General features: G+C 44.9%; 1 protein-coding gene across 6 annotated transcripts in view; it reads right to left on the bottom strand.

The window, feature by feature from the left end:
* Nucleotides 1-698: 698 nt before the first annotated feature.
* FAM13A (family with sequence similarity 13 member A) overlaps nucleotides 699-17,919 on the bottom strand; it is a 134,110-nt gene continuing 116,889 nt past the window's right edge. For 5 of the 6 annotated variants that reach the window (XM_075421512.1, XM_075421514.1, XM_075421515.1 and 2 more), the window contains 10 exons: nucleotides 16,942-17,155; nucleotides 16,427-16,565; nucleotides 15,246-15,327; nucleotides 14,885-15,105; nucleotides 13,440-13,523; nucleotides 9,207-9,302; nucleotides 7,560-7,643; nucleotides 3,377-3,573; nucleotides 2,558-2,659; nucleotides 699-1,505 (listed from right to left, as the gene is read on the bottom strand). In XM_075421512.1, the coding sequence (XP_075277627.1) occupies nucleotides 1,379-1,505; nucleotides 2,558-2,659; nucleotides 3,377-3,573; nucleotides 7,560-7,643; nucleotides 9,207-9,302; nucleotides 13,440-13,523; nucleotides 14,885-15,105; nucleotides 15,246-15,327; nucleotides 16,427-16,565; nucleotides 16,942-17,155 (1,346 nt within the window). In that variant the 3' untranslated portion in view covers nucleotides 699-1,378. The remainder of the gene's footprint in view (nucleotides 1,506-2,557; nucleotides 2,660-3,376; nucleotides 3,574-7,559; nucleotides 7,644-9,206; nucleotides 9,303-13,439; nucleotides 13,524-14,884; nucleotides 15,106-15,245; nucleotides 15,328-16,426; nucleotides 16,566-16,941; nucleotides 17,156-17,919) is intronic. The other variant, XM_075421513.1, reaches the window with a different exon arrangement.

The raw sequence follows: 17,919 nt of genomic DNA, 5'->3' as shown, positions 1-17,919 counted from the left end.
AGTTGCTGCACACAAGTCTCTCAAGTGGGAGAGCGAGCCCAGGTGGCCCAGAGCTGTGAGCCCTCAGCTACCTGGTGCGTTCCTGAACTCGCTGCCTTCCACTCCTTCAGGCAGTATCTGTCTGACACGAGCAGCTGAATTGGGTGTCCCAGGCCTTTCTTTCCTGGGAGTCATACATGAATTTGAAAGTGTCGAGCTGTCAAAACTTGCCCCTGAGACACAGGCCCTTTCCACAGGCAGAGCATGGCTCTAGGCATTCAGTTCCCCACAGTATCCTCTGCGCTGGTGTGCCACCGACAACACACCGGGAAGAAAAGGCCATCCTCCGTCGCCACCATCACTGCTGCAGCCCACGTAGTCTGACTGACAGTGTACATACAACAACAAAATTTAGGCTAGCGAGCGTGTGAGACACCGACGTGGACTGTTCAGCTTGCACTCTTACATCTGTGTCAGACGATGAAGCACGCATGCTAATGGGGTGAGTCTTCCAGGTATCCTCCAGGTACTTGACACCAGACATCTAACTGATGAGCTACCAAAACCCCAAGGGATTCTGACTTAAAGCTTTTAAAACCTCTTTTCTTCCCAGTTGCCCAAGCACGGCCATAATGTTACAGTATTCCCTTCCAAGCAGAACAAGCCGGCAAGAACCTTGCTGCACAGCTCATTTTCTTTGCCATCCCAAACAGATATAGGTACTTTCTTCTACTTCAATCAAATTGGCCACCAAAAAAGCGTGAAGAAAATCTGACTCAAGCCTGGGCAAAACTGTAATTCAAACCAGCTCCGGGTGATGACTGCGAGATTCTTACAGCGTTTATCCAGAGCAACAGAAGATGCTAGACTCCAAACAGTCAGGTCAAAAGTCTGAGAAAATCTTTACTGTAGCTACAAGAGAACAGTCTTGACGCTATCTGACCCGTCCCTTCACGTAAGATCAGTCAGGGCACTTGCCTGTTAAACTAAAGTAGAAGCTATTCGATGATTTAATCACTATTCATTCTACTTTGCCTCTTGCTATGATATCCTGGGAAAAAAGAATAGCATGGCTGGCTTTGATATTCTAAATATTACAGGATATGTAAGCAAATCAAAACAGAAGGATCCCTTCAGTGCAGTCACCGAGTGCAGTGTCCTGTCTCCTGCGCTGGCAGACTCCATTTTGGGCATCAGGCCTGGAGAAAGAGTGGGCAACAGCAAGTGTAGAGAGTGATGGAACGCCACCTTTCCTCCCCCTCCCGCCTCCGGGAATGGCCCCTCAGTTCCCAGGGAGCTGCTCAGCTCTCCCCAGCCAGGCTCCCGCTGCATCCACTGCATGCATGTGTCCATTTGGCACTCTCTCCTCTTGGTTTACTGGCAAAAACGATCTCCTCCTTTACATGATCTTGGAGCTAATATCTCTTTTACTGATCAGGACCTCCAGCAGCCTCAGCTTAGCCTTAATCTGCTTGTACTCATTGTATTCTTCAGCCATAGGAGTGCGGTCTTCTTTCTGCACGTTCCTAGTGGGAGTGAAAGCAGATCATTAGGATTTCTGTAACGGGACATCTTCCCCTCAGCAGCCTCCCTCCGGCCCCCAACAAGACCTACGAGGCAGCTCCTCTCCTCCTCTCCCCATCAGGGAACAAAACCAAAACTTTTATCCGTTGAGAGGGGGGGACAAAAAAAGAAAAAAAAAAAAAAAAAACCTCACAAGAAAGAGAGGGGCAAACGAACTGCTCCAACAAAGCGTGGGACACTTGCACACTGACGCTGAACACAATCCCATGGTTCCAAATGCAAAACCTTATTTGAAGTATGTCCTACTTCTCTGAAATTGCCAGCCTCTACACAACAGCTGGAAAACATTTCAGCCACCTGAATGTCAGCCTGCTAGCACGGCAAAATAACAAACCAGCTTCTCCTGGCTTGGCACCACATCACTTACATGAACAAGCACACTTGTGAAAAGGAAGAAGGTATCTGAGCAGGTTCCTCTTAGTTCACGTGATAATCTCAAGTTTTCAGTCATTTTATGAGAACCTCTAAGGATGATGGCTTGTGGCAAGAAACTAACAAGATAATTTAAGAGTATAAACGTATTAGAGCATTCTATCAGCTCATCAGTGAGGGACATTTTCTAAAAATGATAAACCCAGCTGCACGTATGTGTTAAACTACTGCCTGAATACCTCACAGACAAGCAAGAGTAGGAGAGAAATCTAAAAAACACCATCAGGAAAAGCCCCAACTATTCGATCACTGAGAAATTCTTCCACCACTCCTGCCAGCTGCGCTAGAGGCAGCTGGACTTTCACAATCTATAGTTTTGCTTCCCACTGCTTGTCCTAAGACAAAGTTTTCAAAGAGGCTGTGGTCCCTGAAATTCTATAGGGGTGGAAATAAAAGTAATTTGTTTTAATGGAGAATGGTAATGAATGTGGGTAAAACATTGATGATGATGAAGAAATATGTAATAGTGAGTTCAGGCAACTTTCCATATTTGGAGGTCTTTGTAGATGCCAAACAGACTAAAAGTAGCTGAAGGACAGACAGACAGCTGAGAAATTATTACCTTCCATTTTGTCGGAAAAAATTATCTTCAAAGTCTCTCAATTTTTTTCTGATCCGCTTTTTCTCTTCCCTGACTTCTTGGAGCTGCTCTAGCAGTTCAGGGCTGTTGGGTTTAAATATAAACAAGATAACTCATATATACACAATTATAACAGGAAACATACAGTAAATCTACACATGTATGGTTGTACGTACACCAAGCAATGGAGCTGCTCCTGCAAGCAGCTCTGGCAACCTTGTTACGTGCATGTTGATGTTACTTGCAACGAAAAGCTCTCTGAATTCAGTTCAGCAAAACAATCATAGACTTAAGCTGAAGTCTCTAAGGCGGTCAAGGGCGCATTTCACAATTCACTGCTCACTTCTATGAAACTTACTTGCTGAAGGAAGGTCTGGGTTTGGTGACTTTTACGGGACCAAGAATCAACGGTCACGACTGAAGACTCACAACTTACGTGAGCTTGCATCAGACCCAGGTGCTTAAAACTAGCAAAGCTAGTTCAGCTTGACCTCTCCAAAACCTGGAAAACCTTGTAGAGTACAGGGTTGTTTTCATGATAAAGGCTTGCCACTGGTGAAGCAGAGCTACTATTTAGTGCTAGAATCCAAGGATGCAGAAGTCAAATGTCAGTATCAGGACAAGGCAGTTTCTTCCCAAACCCTTTCATATGTGGGTTTATCACACATGAAAATAAAGGGCAAAAACTTCTGACTCAGAACATAAATGGAAAAAAAAAATTAAAATCTAGACACTTTTCCGACAATTATAAAGCTACCTTAGCAAGAAATAACTTTAGAGTTGCCTGTGAATTCAACATACATGGATGCTTCATGGAGATTTGAAAGTCCCATATCCTGATGGCTCCTAGATGGCATCTTCTCATCCACCGGGGAAACAAAGCCGTCAGCATCATCTTCTAGCTGATCCAAGAAGCTACGCACGTTGAAATCTGTTTTCATGGTAATCGTGAAATCTGGCTTCACATTGCTGTCCTCCTCGGACCCCTCCTCTTCCTCCTACAGAGAGGGACAGAGCACCCCCGTAACAGAATAGGTTACTGCTTCCCTTCTCAGAAACAGGTACCTCCTTCAACCACATGCACTGGGGAAACAGACACGAGAAGAAGTGGATAGGCAGAGCAAGCACTTTAATTGCTAAGCAATACAGGACACCAGAAGACCACCAGTAAGACACCCTATGCCCAAAGCGTGTCAGAGAAACTGCAACCACCAACCCAGACTGGGTAAGGGGATCCAAGGCAACAAAGCGGAGTGAAAAAATACCCAGGGTTCTTAGCAACTCCTGCTTTAATTTAAGCATTCTGATATAAATAAAAACACCTACAGCCATTATGCGTATTGTCTAAAGCATACCAGCCATCCTCTGCGTTTCCCTACAAACACACCTGGCAGCATACAGATTGCCAGGTTAAAATGCAAAATATTCTCTCAACAGATGCAGCTCAACAGCTCTCTCTAATGGCTGAATTCAAGACCTCCAGTTCTTGAACACTGGTATCAATCAGCTCAGACCAGTCTTTCAACGGTCCAAATGTGGGATATGACTGACTGTAAAAGGACTGCTGTTGCTAGTGTGTTCCCAACATCAGCTCTGTACCATTTATCTGGAATACACTAAAAATTGGAGTGGAAACATCCTTCCCAGTGCAATTTCCCCAAAGTACACTGATGAATTGGTCGTGTTCAAATATTCTGCAAAATTTATAGGCACAAGATTCTGAAATCTCTTCTGCGCTTGGTAGTTGCTAATTCATAGCGTTCTCAAATGTAGGGCTTGTCCTGTGACGCTGTCCAGAAATCGTGTGGATTTTCAGGGAACAGGGCCTAATTTTCTCCTACTCAGAGACATTTCTAGAAGGCAGTTTTCAAACTTAATACAAGGAATGAGGTATGAGTATTAGAGGAAGGTAAATCTCTTAAATATGTATTTAAAGTGCATATATATTTATTTTACAACCAGGTAACTCTAGCCAGGAAGGATCTAAGCACACGTGTATCTTTAAAAGCTTTTGAGGGCTAGTATCACTGAAGTCTTCAAGTGTACGCAAAAACATGTTGTTGCACTAGGATCAAAAGAAGCCATTTTCTTTACTTTTTTTCATGCCACTCCCTGTGAACAGTTCAATTGTTCCTAAGACATCACTCCCATATTTCAAGCAAAAAGGGAGAAAGTAACACCAGGACCTGACATACTCCCACTAAATCCTCAAAGTCACTGATATATAAATGCATACATTTACATGAAATCAGAGCTTGCCCAGAGTTTTCTTCTCATGTTCAAGATCCAGAACATGAAAATGCAATGCAAAGCCACAGGCTGAGAATTACAGCCAAGATGGAAGCTTGCAGATGAAAAAAAGATTAGCTGGGGAGAAGTTCTGAGTAATAATAATAATAAAACATACAGAGAAGTCTGAAAACATCTGAGGAAAATACGCAGGGAACTGGTAAAAGTTAAAGCAGTATTTATCATATGATTAGATAAGACCATTTCTCCAGACGTAAATTACATAGTTGAAAAAGAAGGCATAAACCAGCAGTCACGCACTGTCCTTAAGCCTCGCAAACAACTTCAGGCTGGGCTGTGGAGGAGAGCCCATCGCTCACTGCCATTTACCAGTCCCCAAGCCCTGTCCCGCCCTGCCGGGTAAGGGCACCTAGGACTGCAGCAGGAGAATGCCGATCCCGCTGTGGCATGGAGGGGGATTCGACAAGTCAATCTAAACAGTAAAAATGGTAGCTTTGTTTTAGGGGAATCTCTCTGGCACCAAAGGAGGAAGTCCTGTGCCCTTTCCTGGGAGAGCAAGCTGCTTCTGGATTCTCCTTCTGAAGAGAAAGGAAAGGGACAATTTTCATAAGCAGTGTGAAAAACTGCTCCTGAGGACAGACGCAAGGTGCCTTCCCCATCGATGCCCACGAGCCCGTCTCGCTTGCCTTACCCCAGGGCACCAGCGCGCTGCCCAAGCCAGCACTGATTGCTCTGGCCCAGAGCTCAGGAGGAAGCCTCCTGCCAATGGAAGCCCACAGGAGGTTGAGAAAGAGTAGAAATTTCACTTGTGTAGACCTCACTGCCAAAACACTACATCTGGCTGTCACAAGACCTTGTAAAGCATTTTGCTGCTTAAAACAATGGAGCAAATTAAAAGCATTCTTAGTGAGAACTCCAATGGAAGCGGCCATCTAAGGCTTCTCTTTAAACAAGTCTCACATGGGAATCTTATTTTAAACCTGCACTGGCATTTATACCTCAAACCAGAACAATCTTCATTGACTAGACCCATGTGGCTTGCACCTGCTTGGATCCTTAGGCAATCATGAGGAATTTAAATTTTCCAGAGTTACAAATACAAAATCTCCAGAGTATGGCATCATCAGCACTCCCAGCAAGCAAGTTTGCAATGATTTTTTCAGCCCAGACAATATTCAAGATATTGTACCCAAACGTTTGGTAAGGCTTCACCTCAAATCACCTCTCAAGCTTTTGTCTAACTCTCCCAAATGCTTCAAAAAAATACGAAAATCAAAAACGTGACAGTGTCAGGAGCCTGTGAAGATAGGAGGTGCTCTGCCCACAGTGGACCTATGCAGGGGGTAAACTTTGTGGCCTTTTGGCAATTTCCTCTCTAGTTCTGAGTGTGGTTCAGTGCAAAGCTGCCACAGCAGCTTCACAGGGCCCCATCTCAGTGTTAACAGGCGTGTAAGTGTTAATGGGCTTAAGGCTGTCACCCTGATCCTCAGTCAGAAACCCCTCCGGGTCTGTATTCCCTGCAGGACACTGCTGAGCTGGTGCGATGCTGCCCTGGCGCAGCACCAGCTGTGCTGGTCATCAGAGCTCACCATAACTGAAGACCAGCGAGTTCTGATTCTGGGTGCAAGCATAGGTGAAAAACAGAGGATGCACTAACAGAAAAAAAACAAAATCAAAAATACCCCCCCACCAGACCATTACTGCCGATTTGATCCAGCAGTTATCTGGAAAATACCGAGAGCTCAGTGATGATTAACCAGCCTCCAAACAGCAGATTAACATCTTCAGTCTGCAGTCTGGTTTTAATGAATATATGCCTTGAACAGTTGATTAATATACAATCTCCTGTCATTGCCTAATAATCAAATCACCTCGGATGTCGAGGTCTCCAGTATTTACACCATTAAACAAACTCTGGCTGGATAACAGATACATGACCCAAGTGTGTCGAAGCACTTTTTTCCCCCGTTACATTGCAAGGGTAATGAAAGCAAGCGAGGGCCCAGCTCCACGCTGCATGCCCTGGTCAACAGCTGGACCTCCCTTCTTCTCAGGGAAAGAAGTCCCAATATTGTACTGTTCTTCACCACCAAGAATTCCTACCCCACAGCAGCACAAGAAAGAAACAAACCCAATCCTGCCACCCAAATCTGACTAATGGTTAAACAGCAGAACCGCGTTGTTCGTACTTCCATCCTCCTGTGACTTTCTCAGAAATACCATTCTCAAGGTGGTGACAGAGATCCCTGGATAAGATAAGCAGGTGAATGAGGGTAGGTATGGATCCCGTAAGTGCTCTGGTTGGCTCCACGTGTGAGTGTTAGTTTTGTGAGAGCTCATTCCTGCCACGGTGCTGTGTGCAAGCCACAGAGCTTTGGAGTGAGAGAAACTACCGCAAAACAAGTTAGTGTCATTAAAAGGAAAGGAAGAAAGCAAGGTACAAAGGTAATTGTGATTTTTCTTTATAAAGCAAAATAAAATACATTATGTGCAGGTGGAGGGGGAAGGAGAAGGATGGGAAAGAATGCAAAGCCAAGGAAATACTGTAGTCTTATCTACAACAAGGGAAGAACTTGATCAGAACTGGCAAGGCTTAAAGCAGCTACTGTTTTTTCAGGAGGACACTGCAAAAAAATCAACACTGATGGAAAAAAATATCAATCATTCTCTTTCATTGGTGTAAGGGGAAAATTGACGCAAACTGAGCAATTAGTTAGCAGCTGGAGGTCTTCACCTTTATCTCCTTGAAGAAGGAAGCTGTTTCGCCCTCGATAATTGGCTGCAGCAAAGGGCTTCTCCGCTTGCTGGAGGGGGAACCCTGTGACAGGTGTTAACAAGTACGTTACATTATGAACCCCTTTCTCCTCCACCACCTGCTTGCAGCTCATTCTCACCCACACATTCACTCTCGGCTCACCGCTGGACCATCAGGAGAAATCTATTGCTTGAACAAGAAAAACATGCCCAGCAATACCCCTGAACCTTGGGCTGTTTTCTCTCAGGATGTTGCTTAGCAAGGAACATCACTGCCAAACATTTCAAAAGAAAAAAAGCCTGGATGCTGGAATACTAGCCCGGCAGGAACCACAAAAGAAAGGCTGCAAGAAAATAATCCCCAGCCCAAGGCCCCCACACACCACATTTGGTTGGCTCCCCAGAGCTACAGTGTAATCCCAGCTCGACTCTTCAGGCTTGTCTTCCAGGAGCCTGATTTTCCACTGAAGCGCCCAATGATGTAGAGATGGATTTTCAGATTCATCCTGCCTCTGCATGAGCTTCTCACTGTTCTCACTAGAGGGGCTGGGGAAAGCCAGTCTTGTCTCTCCTCTGCTAGCCACTGTGCCATTTCAGTTTTGTGTCCAAACACGGCCTGAGCACCTTTTTTGAGAGCTTTCCATTAAACTGCCCATGCACAGCTACATGGTTTCTTCCTTCTGATTGCCAGCACTGTCTTCACAGCATGCATTTTGGGGAGTACTTTGCATATTCAAGATGGAACAGCTTTTTCTTTTGTTTTAAATGCAGGACCACCTTCCAGTATTTGCAGAAAAATCCCCCACTTCTCAGTGTGACTGCACTGAGTAATGCTGTGCCTGTCCATTCATTTCACTGGTGGTCTACGAAAAGTGGCCTGGACATGAGCGCTGCTTGGAAACAGCAAAAAAAGTAAAGAATCATACATGACAGACTGAGTAAACAGAAACCACTGTAAAACAATTCTCATTCCATAGGCTAAAAAGTATTCTGTGTGTATTTTTTGGATCAAATAATTTTTTAAAAGTGGCCTACACAAGTTCTCTAAAATTAGCAACAGTGCATTTGCTCCCTCGAGGGGTGCACTGGATTGCTTGCCAGTGGCAGAGCCTCCTTGCCATAGCACCACCTTGAATGAGGGAATATCCACCACTTGCAGATCTCTTTAACAAATACAAACAAAGTGTTAGGAGACTGTTGGCCCTTTCTCTCAGCTAGGGAGACTGTTATTTCGTGTAGGACCCACACAAGTCCGCATTCCTGACATACAACCCTATGTAACCAAGCAGCATGGAAGACCTACAGCTCAGAGTGGACTGGTAAGGAAAGGGAAGCGAGGCTGTAGCCAAACACAACATGATGAAATAACAGCAGCAGTCCAATGGAAAGAGGAGAAACAACACAAGGTGAGATGTGCCCCATGGCTAGATGGACTAGAGTCCTTTGATCACCTTTGCCTGCCTTCAGTATACGACGCGTCACTGATTCACTCATTTGCTTGGTCTTTGAGTGGTAAGGGAGGTTGGGACTTGGCCTTACTGACTGCGTTGTATGCAGAAGTCTGGTGATTTCTGTTTCCTCAGCTTGACACCAAAGAAATAGCCCCCCAAAAGAACGTTCTACTCACAATGATAGGGATAGTGTTGGCTCTGGAGAGGATCTGCTTGACCAGGCGATACCTGTCATACAACGGCTTCATCACCTGTCGTTCATTTTTGGTAACCTGGAAAGGAAAAAGCAGCGAGACCCATGAAGCATGCAGCAGACACTCAACTCTATAATGCATGTGCCTGTGATTGCTGTTAGTCAGAGGGGGCTTGAAGGGAATTTCATGAGGATGACAGGTTAGCAGCATTAGCGCTGAAACTGGTAATGCAAGTGCTCGTGTACATCATTGCACCTCCTGTCCCAGGTGCCAGATGAAGGAGCACCCAAGCTATGGGGTGTCTTGTGATGTGGCTGTATGAGACAGGTGGTTTAAATGACCAAGTTAGGTATCGTATGTCCACAGCATAAAATGACCCATAGAGGTAGCAGTCTGTGCTTGTAATCATGTCCACTGTTATGAGGCACAACATGAGGTTTCCCACCCTTGCTGGGACCTCAGAGGCAGTGTTTATGACCCAGGAAAAGAGAAAGGAGCTGCAATGACTGGACACTGCAATGAAAGGAGACTTTCCCAAGGGACGTTAAACTACAGATTTCACAAAAGCTGGCTTTCTGGCTTTGCCATTCCTCCTAATTTCCTGTCCAAGCCAGCAGTTCTTCACCTTTTTAACCCCCTAACCTTCCCCTCCAGCCCTCCTCCCAGCAGCCTTGCTGGGCAGAATTTACCACAGAGCTGAGAAAGGATGAAGGTGCCAGGGCTGTGTGGACTACAGAATACAGAATAGCGTTGTCATGCGCACCCCAAGCTTTCCTTATATTGTTCTGTCCCTCACTTCACTCCTCCTAGCTGCATGTCGTGCTCTCTCCTCAGTTTGAGAGTGCTGCAAACTGCAAATGTTCATTTCTATTCTTCTTTCAGATCCAAGCTAAGCTGAAACTCTCAGTAGTACTGATAGTGCAGGAGGAGGGAAGACCTAACCGACAGTAGCTAGTGTGGGAAAGCCAAGGTCTGTCCAGCTAACTACTAGTTGTAAAGAAGCTGGGTTTTATTCTTCTGGGTTTTGTTACAGCAGGGTTAGAAAACAAACAAACAAAATACTCAGCAGAACCAACCTGATCATCATCTTTTTCTGTATTCAGTACTGTCTGACCCACATCCTATGACTGTCCTTCCATTAGATCTTTTGTCTAACTTTGGATTCTAAAGCTCTTATGAGGGGAAGCTTTAACTGATTCTGATGCCACGTCTATCTTCCTCAAGGCTTTTTACTGCTCATCACCAGAGCATCCGAACAGCAACCAACATCAACACTGTAACCCCTAGCAAGCTTTGCACAGTCTCCCTTTCTACAACAGAAACAGAAGGAAAGTGAATACAGCTTGAGACAGGGGAAATTTTAAAATTCACCGTCTTTTATTGTGTCTGCAGTTGACTTTCACTGGAGTAAGCTTGCTAAAGCTTTCACATCTTCCCTCCTGAGAAGCAGAGGGTGTTGGCTTGCAAGGGGAAGAAGAGCTGTAAGTATTGCCAAGAGTGGGACTGGCAGGGATGAACCCGAAGAATCTGGAGGTAGCGTATTCCTCCTGATAACCAAGCCTGTTTCCTATGTTGAGGGCAGATGAATAGAGACGAAGCAGAAGGCAGACCTTGTTATTCCTTTCTGGGTCCAATGCAAACATCCCTAAGCCTGACAAGGGCTATGCAGATGGGCAGTCCAAGCTCTAGGGCCGGCATGCCTCACACGTCCGAAGCACAGTCAGGCTCCAACACCCGACAGCCTCACGCTGGCTGTTCAGTGAGTAAGCAGCTCCCACGGATTAGAGGGATGTGAGCAGCATCAGACGGTTCACTCAGCCCTCTCTGTAACGCGTTTTGTGTTGATGTGTCTGCCTTCAGCTGCGCTGGCTAGCAAACTGCCTCTGACTTTGGATGTTTCTCTGCAACCAATCAAGCATACAACTAGAGAAACTATATATAAATACATATATATAAAAAAAATTATTCCCAGCTTTACTAGGTTAGCAGTTAGTAGAACAGGAGGCACAGCACTACTGTTGGCTCAGACAGTTTTTGTTACTTTAAAAAAAAACAAAAAAAAGACTATGCTGAGGCTGAGAACCAAACCTTCAATTAACGACATTTCAAAGTCGATAAATAGCACAGTTCTGTACAGAAAAATAAACACAAGCCTTGGAATGGGCAAAAAAATCCTTTGGTATGTTGAAGTATGGAAAAAACAAATTACATGCTCTAGTGTCTGAATATCAGTATGAAGGAGGAGCACAGAGAACTAACGTAGGCATTGGAAGTTAAACGTCTGGGGCCTGAGTCAGCTCTGCAGACTTACACCAGCACACTTAACAACAAGCAGATTTTGAAAGAAAATGTTTAGCACATGGGCAAACTGTCCCACTAGGTAAACATAAGTAATGCCAGCAAAGCCCGAGTATATTTTGGGAGAACATCAAAATGCAAAAAGTCCATTGGAATAATGGAGCCTTTGACACAACTCTGGGGCACACTCCACATGGCAAAAGAGCAGCAGCCGAGGAACAGACCATTGCTTGCATTGTTAGAGCAGTTTGAGAATTTCTGCACGGATGGACTTTTTGTCTTAACTAAAACAGTTCAGTTCCACCTTTGCACATTCATCTATCACTGGTTCAGAAAGACCCAGCAGCACAATAAATCTGAGCTCCATTGTTTTTCTTGTTTAGTTAAATATCTTTAAGAAAAAAGAATACTTGGCTGAACTATCCCCATTCTCCTCAAGCTCTCAGTACTTTTCCACTGCTGCAGTGCCAGGAGCTGGGAACAGCAAAAGCTGATCAGCTGCAGTCTCCCTTGCAATGCAGTTCAGTGTTGCTAGGTATAGACTGCTTACTCAAAAACACACAAATTAAAAAGCAGTTGTATAAATGAAGCATCAGAAAGGGGAGAAAAAACACAAAGGTATGCTGACAAGCTAGACTCTGGGCTTGGTTCTCTTTTTAAACAGATCTAAGTGAGTCCACTTCAAGGAGATGCCACCTGTTCCTTTGTATCGTTGTAAAAGCAGCAAAAGCAGACTCGGTCTCATGGAGAAGACAGGGAAGGTTAAGTGGGTTCCCTTGTGCTGGCCTTTTGCTATTTCACACAAGAATAAGACTGCACGTCCTCTCACACAACTACGCTGTTGTCAGTTGCTGGTGTATGTGACTGTACAATACCAGCACTTCGTGAAGGCATTTAAACAAATTAGTGAGACTTCTAAAACAATGGACAAAGAAGGAAATAATTCAGGAACAAAAGGAAGGAGGAGATCAGAAGTCCCACGCAGCAGCAGAATGACAGACTTGTCAGCTGCACTAATCAAGTACTCCTTATAAGCAGTATTTGCTGCTCTCAAGCCACTGCTCAAGGGATTAGCACCACTCTGAAATTAAGTTACTTTACCTATACAGCTGGCAGCAAAGATTATAATGTCATCAGTGAAAGAGGAGAAGTGATTCATACAAGGCCAACTTGGTGGCCTGGATGCCATGGTGCTTCTGACACAGCAGGGATCAGCAGGACACAATACTTACTTCTCTGTCTTCACAAATAATTTTCCTTTGTTAACACCAAATACACAGGAAACCTCATGCCCTTCGCTTCCATTGGCACATGGAAAAAAACATCTGTTTCTCAGGGGAAGAATGAAATCTCCTCTCAACTTACGCTGTGATGCTCAGGAGACAAACCGTTTCACAAATCCTTTGGCACAAGAGGATTGTGCAAACAGCAAGGTGGCAGAAGAAACACGCTGTAGCTCCTCTCAGAAGGAGCAATGTGTTCACACCCATCTTCCCAGTTAGCCATTAAGACTAGCAAATTGCATAATTCCTAGTTGGATGGGGGACCACACACAACTACTCCCGGGCAGACTGTATCCCCAGCAAAGCTGGTGAGTCCACCGGGCCACAAGCTGGATTGTCTGTGGATCCTGGTGAGCGTGATGCCAAAATAATGAGCATTTGGCCTCACTCAGCCCGTAGGCTCGGTCCTACAGGTACATGCCAAGCCCAGCGCTGCGTGCAGACATCACCTTTCTTAGAACAGACTCCTCAGTAGTAGTGGTAGTGAAGGATCAGGGAGGTGGATTAGAGGATGCACATGTGGTTTGAACAGCACGAAGTTCTAGTGACTGTGACATCAAAGGAGCATTAGCGGGATTGTTTACCACAAAGACATATAAAGATGTAGTTTGAAAAAAAAATCTGCTGTACATACCGGTCTGCCATGAATGCTTTCGTAATACAGCAAAGCTTTTTGAAGAGCCACTTTTTCAGCTGCTATTTGATCTCTTGTCATGTCCTGTGAAAAGTGGCAGAGAGAGAGGAGGAAGAAAAAAAAAGTCAGATTCCTGGACTCAAACAATACTGATTTGTGGCCTAACCAAAGTCATGTCACTTTGTCATTCATGTTTTGCAGACTCATCTCTGCCTTCCGGTCTTCTTTTCCCAGCTATACTGCCAAAGAGACTGTTAATGTGAGTGGCACCCTATGCACAGTGCAGGCAGATTAAAACCGTAGAAACTTTGCAATGAAGGTATCTTATGTACATAAGGGGGATTTATTGATTATCAGTGTGCTTTGAAAAAACAACGGTATGCAACTTTCAATGATGGTGGCTCTTCTTCAGTTAAGATCTGAAGTGTAAATTCCACAACAAAACGCATATTCTTTCTTTTTCTCTAAATCCGGCACAAGCTCCAGTACCTCTTGAAAAGCTTGCCATCTTTGCTTTGACTGCCACAAACACACTTTACCAAGAACCAAACTGCAGTCAGACTGTCTCCTTCTGCCAATTCTGCTACGGAGTGAAAAGCTCTGGCAGACAGGCTGAAGAGACCAAGCCAAAAAAAAGGGCAGACAGTTGGAGTAGACTCCCCTAGCTAAGTTTGCCAAAGCTCCCCCACTGCACTTGCCTGACATTGAGCCTTCTCTCCCTATCACACCACCAAATACTATCACAGGCCCTCTTTAAACAGCTGGGCTGTGGATTCTTGCTACTGTCAAAAACCAGCCAAACACACACACTGTGTGTATCATCTTCTCCTGTAGATCTAGTAAACAAAGATAATGCTGTCTGTCCCTCTCTTACAAAGCACCGCACAATTTACATGTCAGCAGACTCAAGGACTTCACTTACAAGGCTGCCCAAACCTCAGGAACTAGCAACATCAGACACAAAGACCTCACTGCTGATAACCCTCACAGATTACAGCAGCTAACAGAGCTCACCATGAGACTCTGAGGAGCAGTGATAAAATGTCCTCAGAGAAGAGCATTCAGCTTTGGAGTGAACTAGAAGAAAGATGACGACCCAATCTCCAGAATCACTGGAAGACTGAGAATTTGCCAAAAGCCTTTGGACATAACAACAGAAATAGTCAAATAGAGGGCAGGAAATAGTGCAATAATTCAGAAACATTGCTTGGAATTTACTAGGATCAGAAAAAGAACACACAATGACATTCCATAGAAACTGAGCTCTGGAAAAGACGTTAGATACTAAAGGCAGAGGGAAAGAAACTAAAGCAAGTGAGCCAGGAGTAAAGGCTATAGACTTTATGACAAAACATAGAAGACCACAGCGCTCTCACAAGTGACTGCTCAGCCACAATGTACCTACTTGTACTTCAAGGCCTAAATCTGACCTGCCTCCATTGTACCTTAATATCTTCAGGTCGGTTTGTCTCTGTTCGTTTTTCTTGAAGCTTCTTCTGGATAGAATCAAGGGTCACTTCCACAGCAGGCTTGGCAGATTTATCTGTCAGGTCTTGTTTCTTGTCTTCGTCCTTTTCAAGCTGAGAGCCGAAGCTCTTGGGGAGTGTGTTGCTCCGCTGACGCACAACAGGGCCAAGGTCTTCCTCCGATATCTTCAGTTTTGACTCTAAACAGGGACATTGGGAGAAGATGACTAATTTTTCTTTTTTAAAACACAACAGTGACAGGATCTCTGCCTAACATCAAATTCAAATGAAGGCAGAGTCCAGATGCCCCCAAAGGTGCACCAGTGGGGTGGCTGCTCACCTTTAAGCTGCTTTCGGAATTTGGCCAAATCATTTGTCCATTTAAGCACTTCAGGGTTGGCTGCTTTGTCGCTGTGGGAAGGCTGGGAGGAAAGAACAGTCATGTTGAATCTGTGTTAAACCAACAGGAGACACCCACTGAAACAAGTGTGTGTCACAAAAAGAGGTGCAACAGAATTTGGACCCAGCACAGAGCATGGGCACTGCCTTCTGACTGGCACCTGCATACCTCTGAGCAGCTCATTTCAGACCATGCTTTAATCGCTCCCATCTGTTGCAACGCTGTCTCTTAGGGGCATCACGAGATTGATTTTTTTAGGAAAACCAAAACTTTTGATGGCAAACATGAAGTTGTAGGAGTGGCTCAGAGTGCCAGATGCACATTGGAATCCTTGTGCCTATTGTTTCCTAAAAAGAGGGCACCTCCAAAATAGAGGAAGCCTAGCATGAACAGTTTTGAGAAGTGTTAGGATGCATGTATCCACACCAAAGGCTGCCTTAATCCAAAGACACCGAAATAACCCAAATGCTAGGCTACAGCAAGCTCTGAGCATTTCTTCCAGCTTTATCTACTGTAGGCAAGTTCCTTTCAGTACAAGCCTTTGTGGTTTAAATCATCAACAAAGATGCACACATGCAAAGCTTTAGTTCCTTAAAAAGCTTTCTGTGCATCGGAAGGGCATGTCAGGAATAATTAGAGTACAGTACACTGCTATTGCTCAGCAGCACTTAACAGTGGCTCCTTGCTGAGGAGTACAGGCGGCTGCTCTCTCTCCTCTGCAATGCACTGGTGTCCTGGGATTAACATCATGCAAATGAGATGCACAACTGTGCTTCCTGTAAGCTGAACTTGAACAGATAAACAAGCAGAAGTCTAACATAGCTATTCCTACACATTGAGCATGTACTTCTGGCACACTGTCTTAAGCAGTGATCAATATCCTATGAGTTTATTAGGCTATCTCTTGTGCTGCACTGATAGTACACAATGCCTGGAAAGGTAATTTGCTTGGCATGGATGCACATTTTCTTTTTTGGGGGGCAGCAACTTTTTTCTTTTTTTTTTTCTCTCTTATAAAAGCTTTCAAGCCCACTGTATGTTTGGTAGACTTCCCTGATGTCCCTTCCCTTTGTTTCTAATGTGTACCCCTCCATACAAATGCTTAACTCCTAGAGACTCACTCTGTATTTCCTCTCCTCTTCGAATTTGTCCTCAAATCTCCTGATCTTTTTCTTCAGTCCCTGAATCCTCCGGGTGAGTTGTGCAGGGGTAAGGTCCTCTCTGTCATCTTCATAAGACCCCAAAGACGAACTCCGCCTCCTGCCAAGAGCAGAGATTGCAGGAAGAGCTTATCCAAACAGCCACAGTACATCTTCATGCAGAGAAGGCCACTTAAACTGTGTAAACAACAGCAAATCCCACAGAAGTGAGAAAGCTATGTTGCTACTCTAATGACAAATAGCAAAAGATACAGCCTCTTTCAGCAACAGCATCTCCTTAGGCATTAATTCACAAATCCAGAAACTATTAGTTACCACGAACTTTTCTAAAAATATCAGTTTCCTGTCAGCAGGAACAGAAACCCAACACATCACAGCTATCTGGCATACGTGATGCAAAGCTATGTTGCTTGATGCAACTGCGCAACGCCTTTACAGCTGGGTGTGAGTGTCAGCACAGGCAAATCACAACCCACCTCATGAAGGAATGAGAATTGGGAGGGGAAGGAGGCACTTCAGTGTCATCGAGGTACTGTTGGCTCTGTCCATAGGCATAGAAGCGAGGTGACAGCATAGGATCGCTGTCTTCATCCAGAAGCTGGCGGATTAAGCGGCCGGCCTGCGGGGAAAGGCGAGCCTCATCTGAGTCTAAGCCATCTCGCTGCCATGAGGAAAGAGCGGGGACGGGCTCTGGGAACAGTAAGACAAAGGCTGGTTTTATCGTTTTTGTTTGACATGTACGACAGACTCCAGGCAACTTTTCTAATGAATCCTGACCCGTTGGTCCTGGACCGTGATCCCTTGCCATCAGCTGTTCTCTGGGTCATTACTTGCATCTGCCCAGCATACACAGCAATGCAAAGCATTGCCTGGCCACAGTGGGTACCCTACGCAAACGTAAATAATCTCCTAGGTGCAAAGAAAACCGTACCCAAATGAGGTCCAGTAATTACCACGGACTGACACCAAATGAGGCTATCACCAGCCAGCAGCTCTGAGGAAAAAAGTTCTGCTGGACACAAAAGAATTATTGGCACATGGCGGGATAAAGGAGGCAACTGGATTACTGGAGGAGTTTTTATTTCAGTTTCAGGATGTACAAATGCTGTAAATGGACTGCATTTTAATTGCCCTCCTGCAGCCTCCAGCACTCCAGTATGACCCTGCCGCCCGCTATCAGAAATTCAAAGGCTAGGAGTAAGCATAGCTTCTTCTAGTCTGCCAGCAAAAGGTGTCTCACATTACTGTCTGTTCCCCAGGGTGCCTAGCCTGCCAATTAACAATGATGGTAATATGATCTGAGTTTCCCCCTTTTCTCTTTCACATGCAATCCTGCTGCATGACAGCATGGTAGAAAAGCAAGGAAATCTTCAGTCCCCTGAACGATCTAACCAACTGGAAGTAAAAGCAATGTTCTACAGGGAGTGGGAGAGAAAGGGAAACCCAACTTAGCA

The sequence above is a fragment of the Opisthocomus hoazin genome, chromosome 5 (assembly GCF_030867145.1).
Source record: "Opisthocomus hoazin isolate bOpiHoa1 chromosome 5, bOpiHoa1.hap1, whole genome shotgun sequence".
NCBI classification, from domain to species: domain Eukaryota; kingdom Metazoa; phylum Chordata; class Aves; order Opisthocomiformes; family Opisthocomidae; genus Opisthocomus; species Opisthocomus hoazin.
Note: the sequence above shows the minus strand (reverse complement) of the source record. Positions and strands in the feature narration are given on the sequence as shown.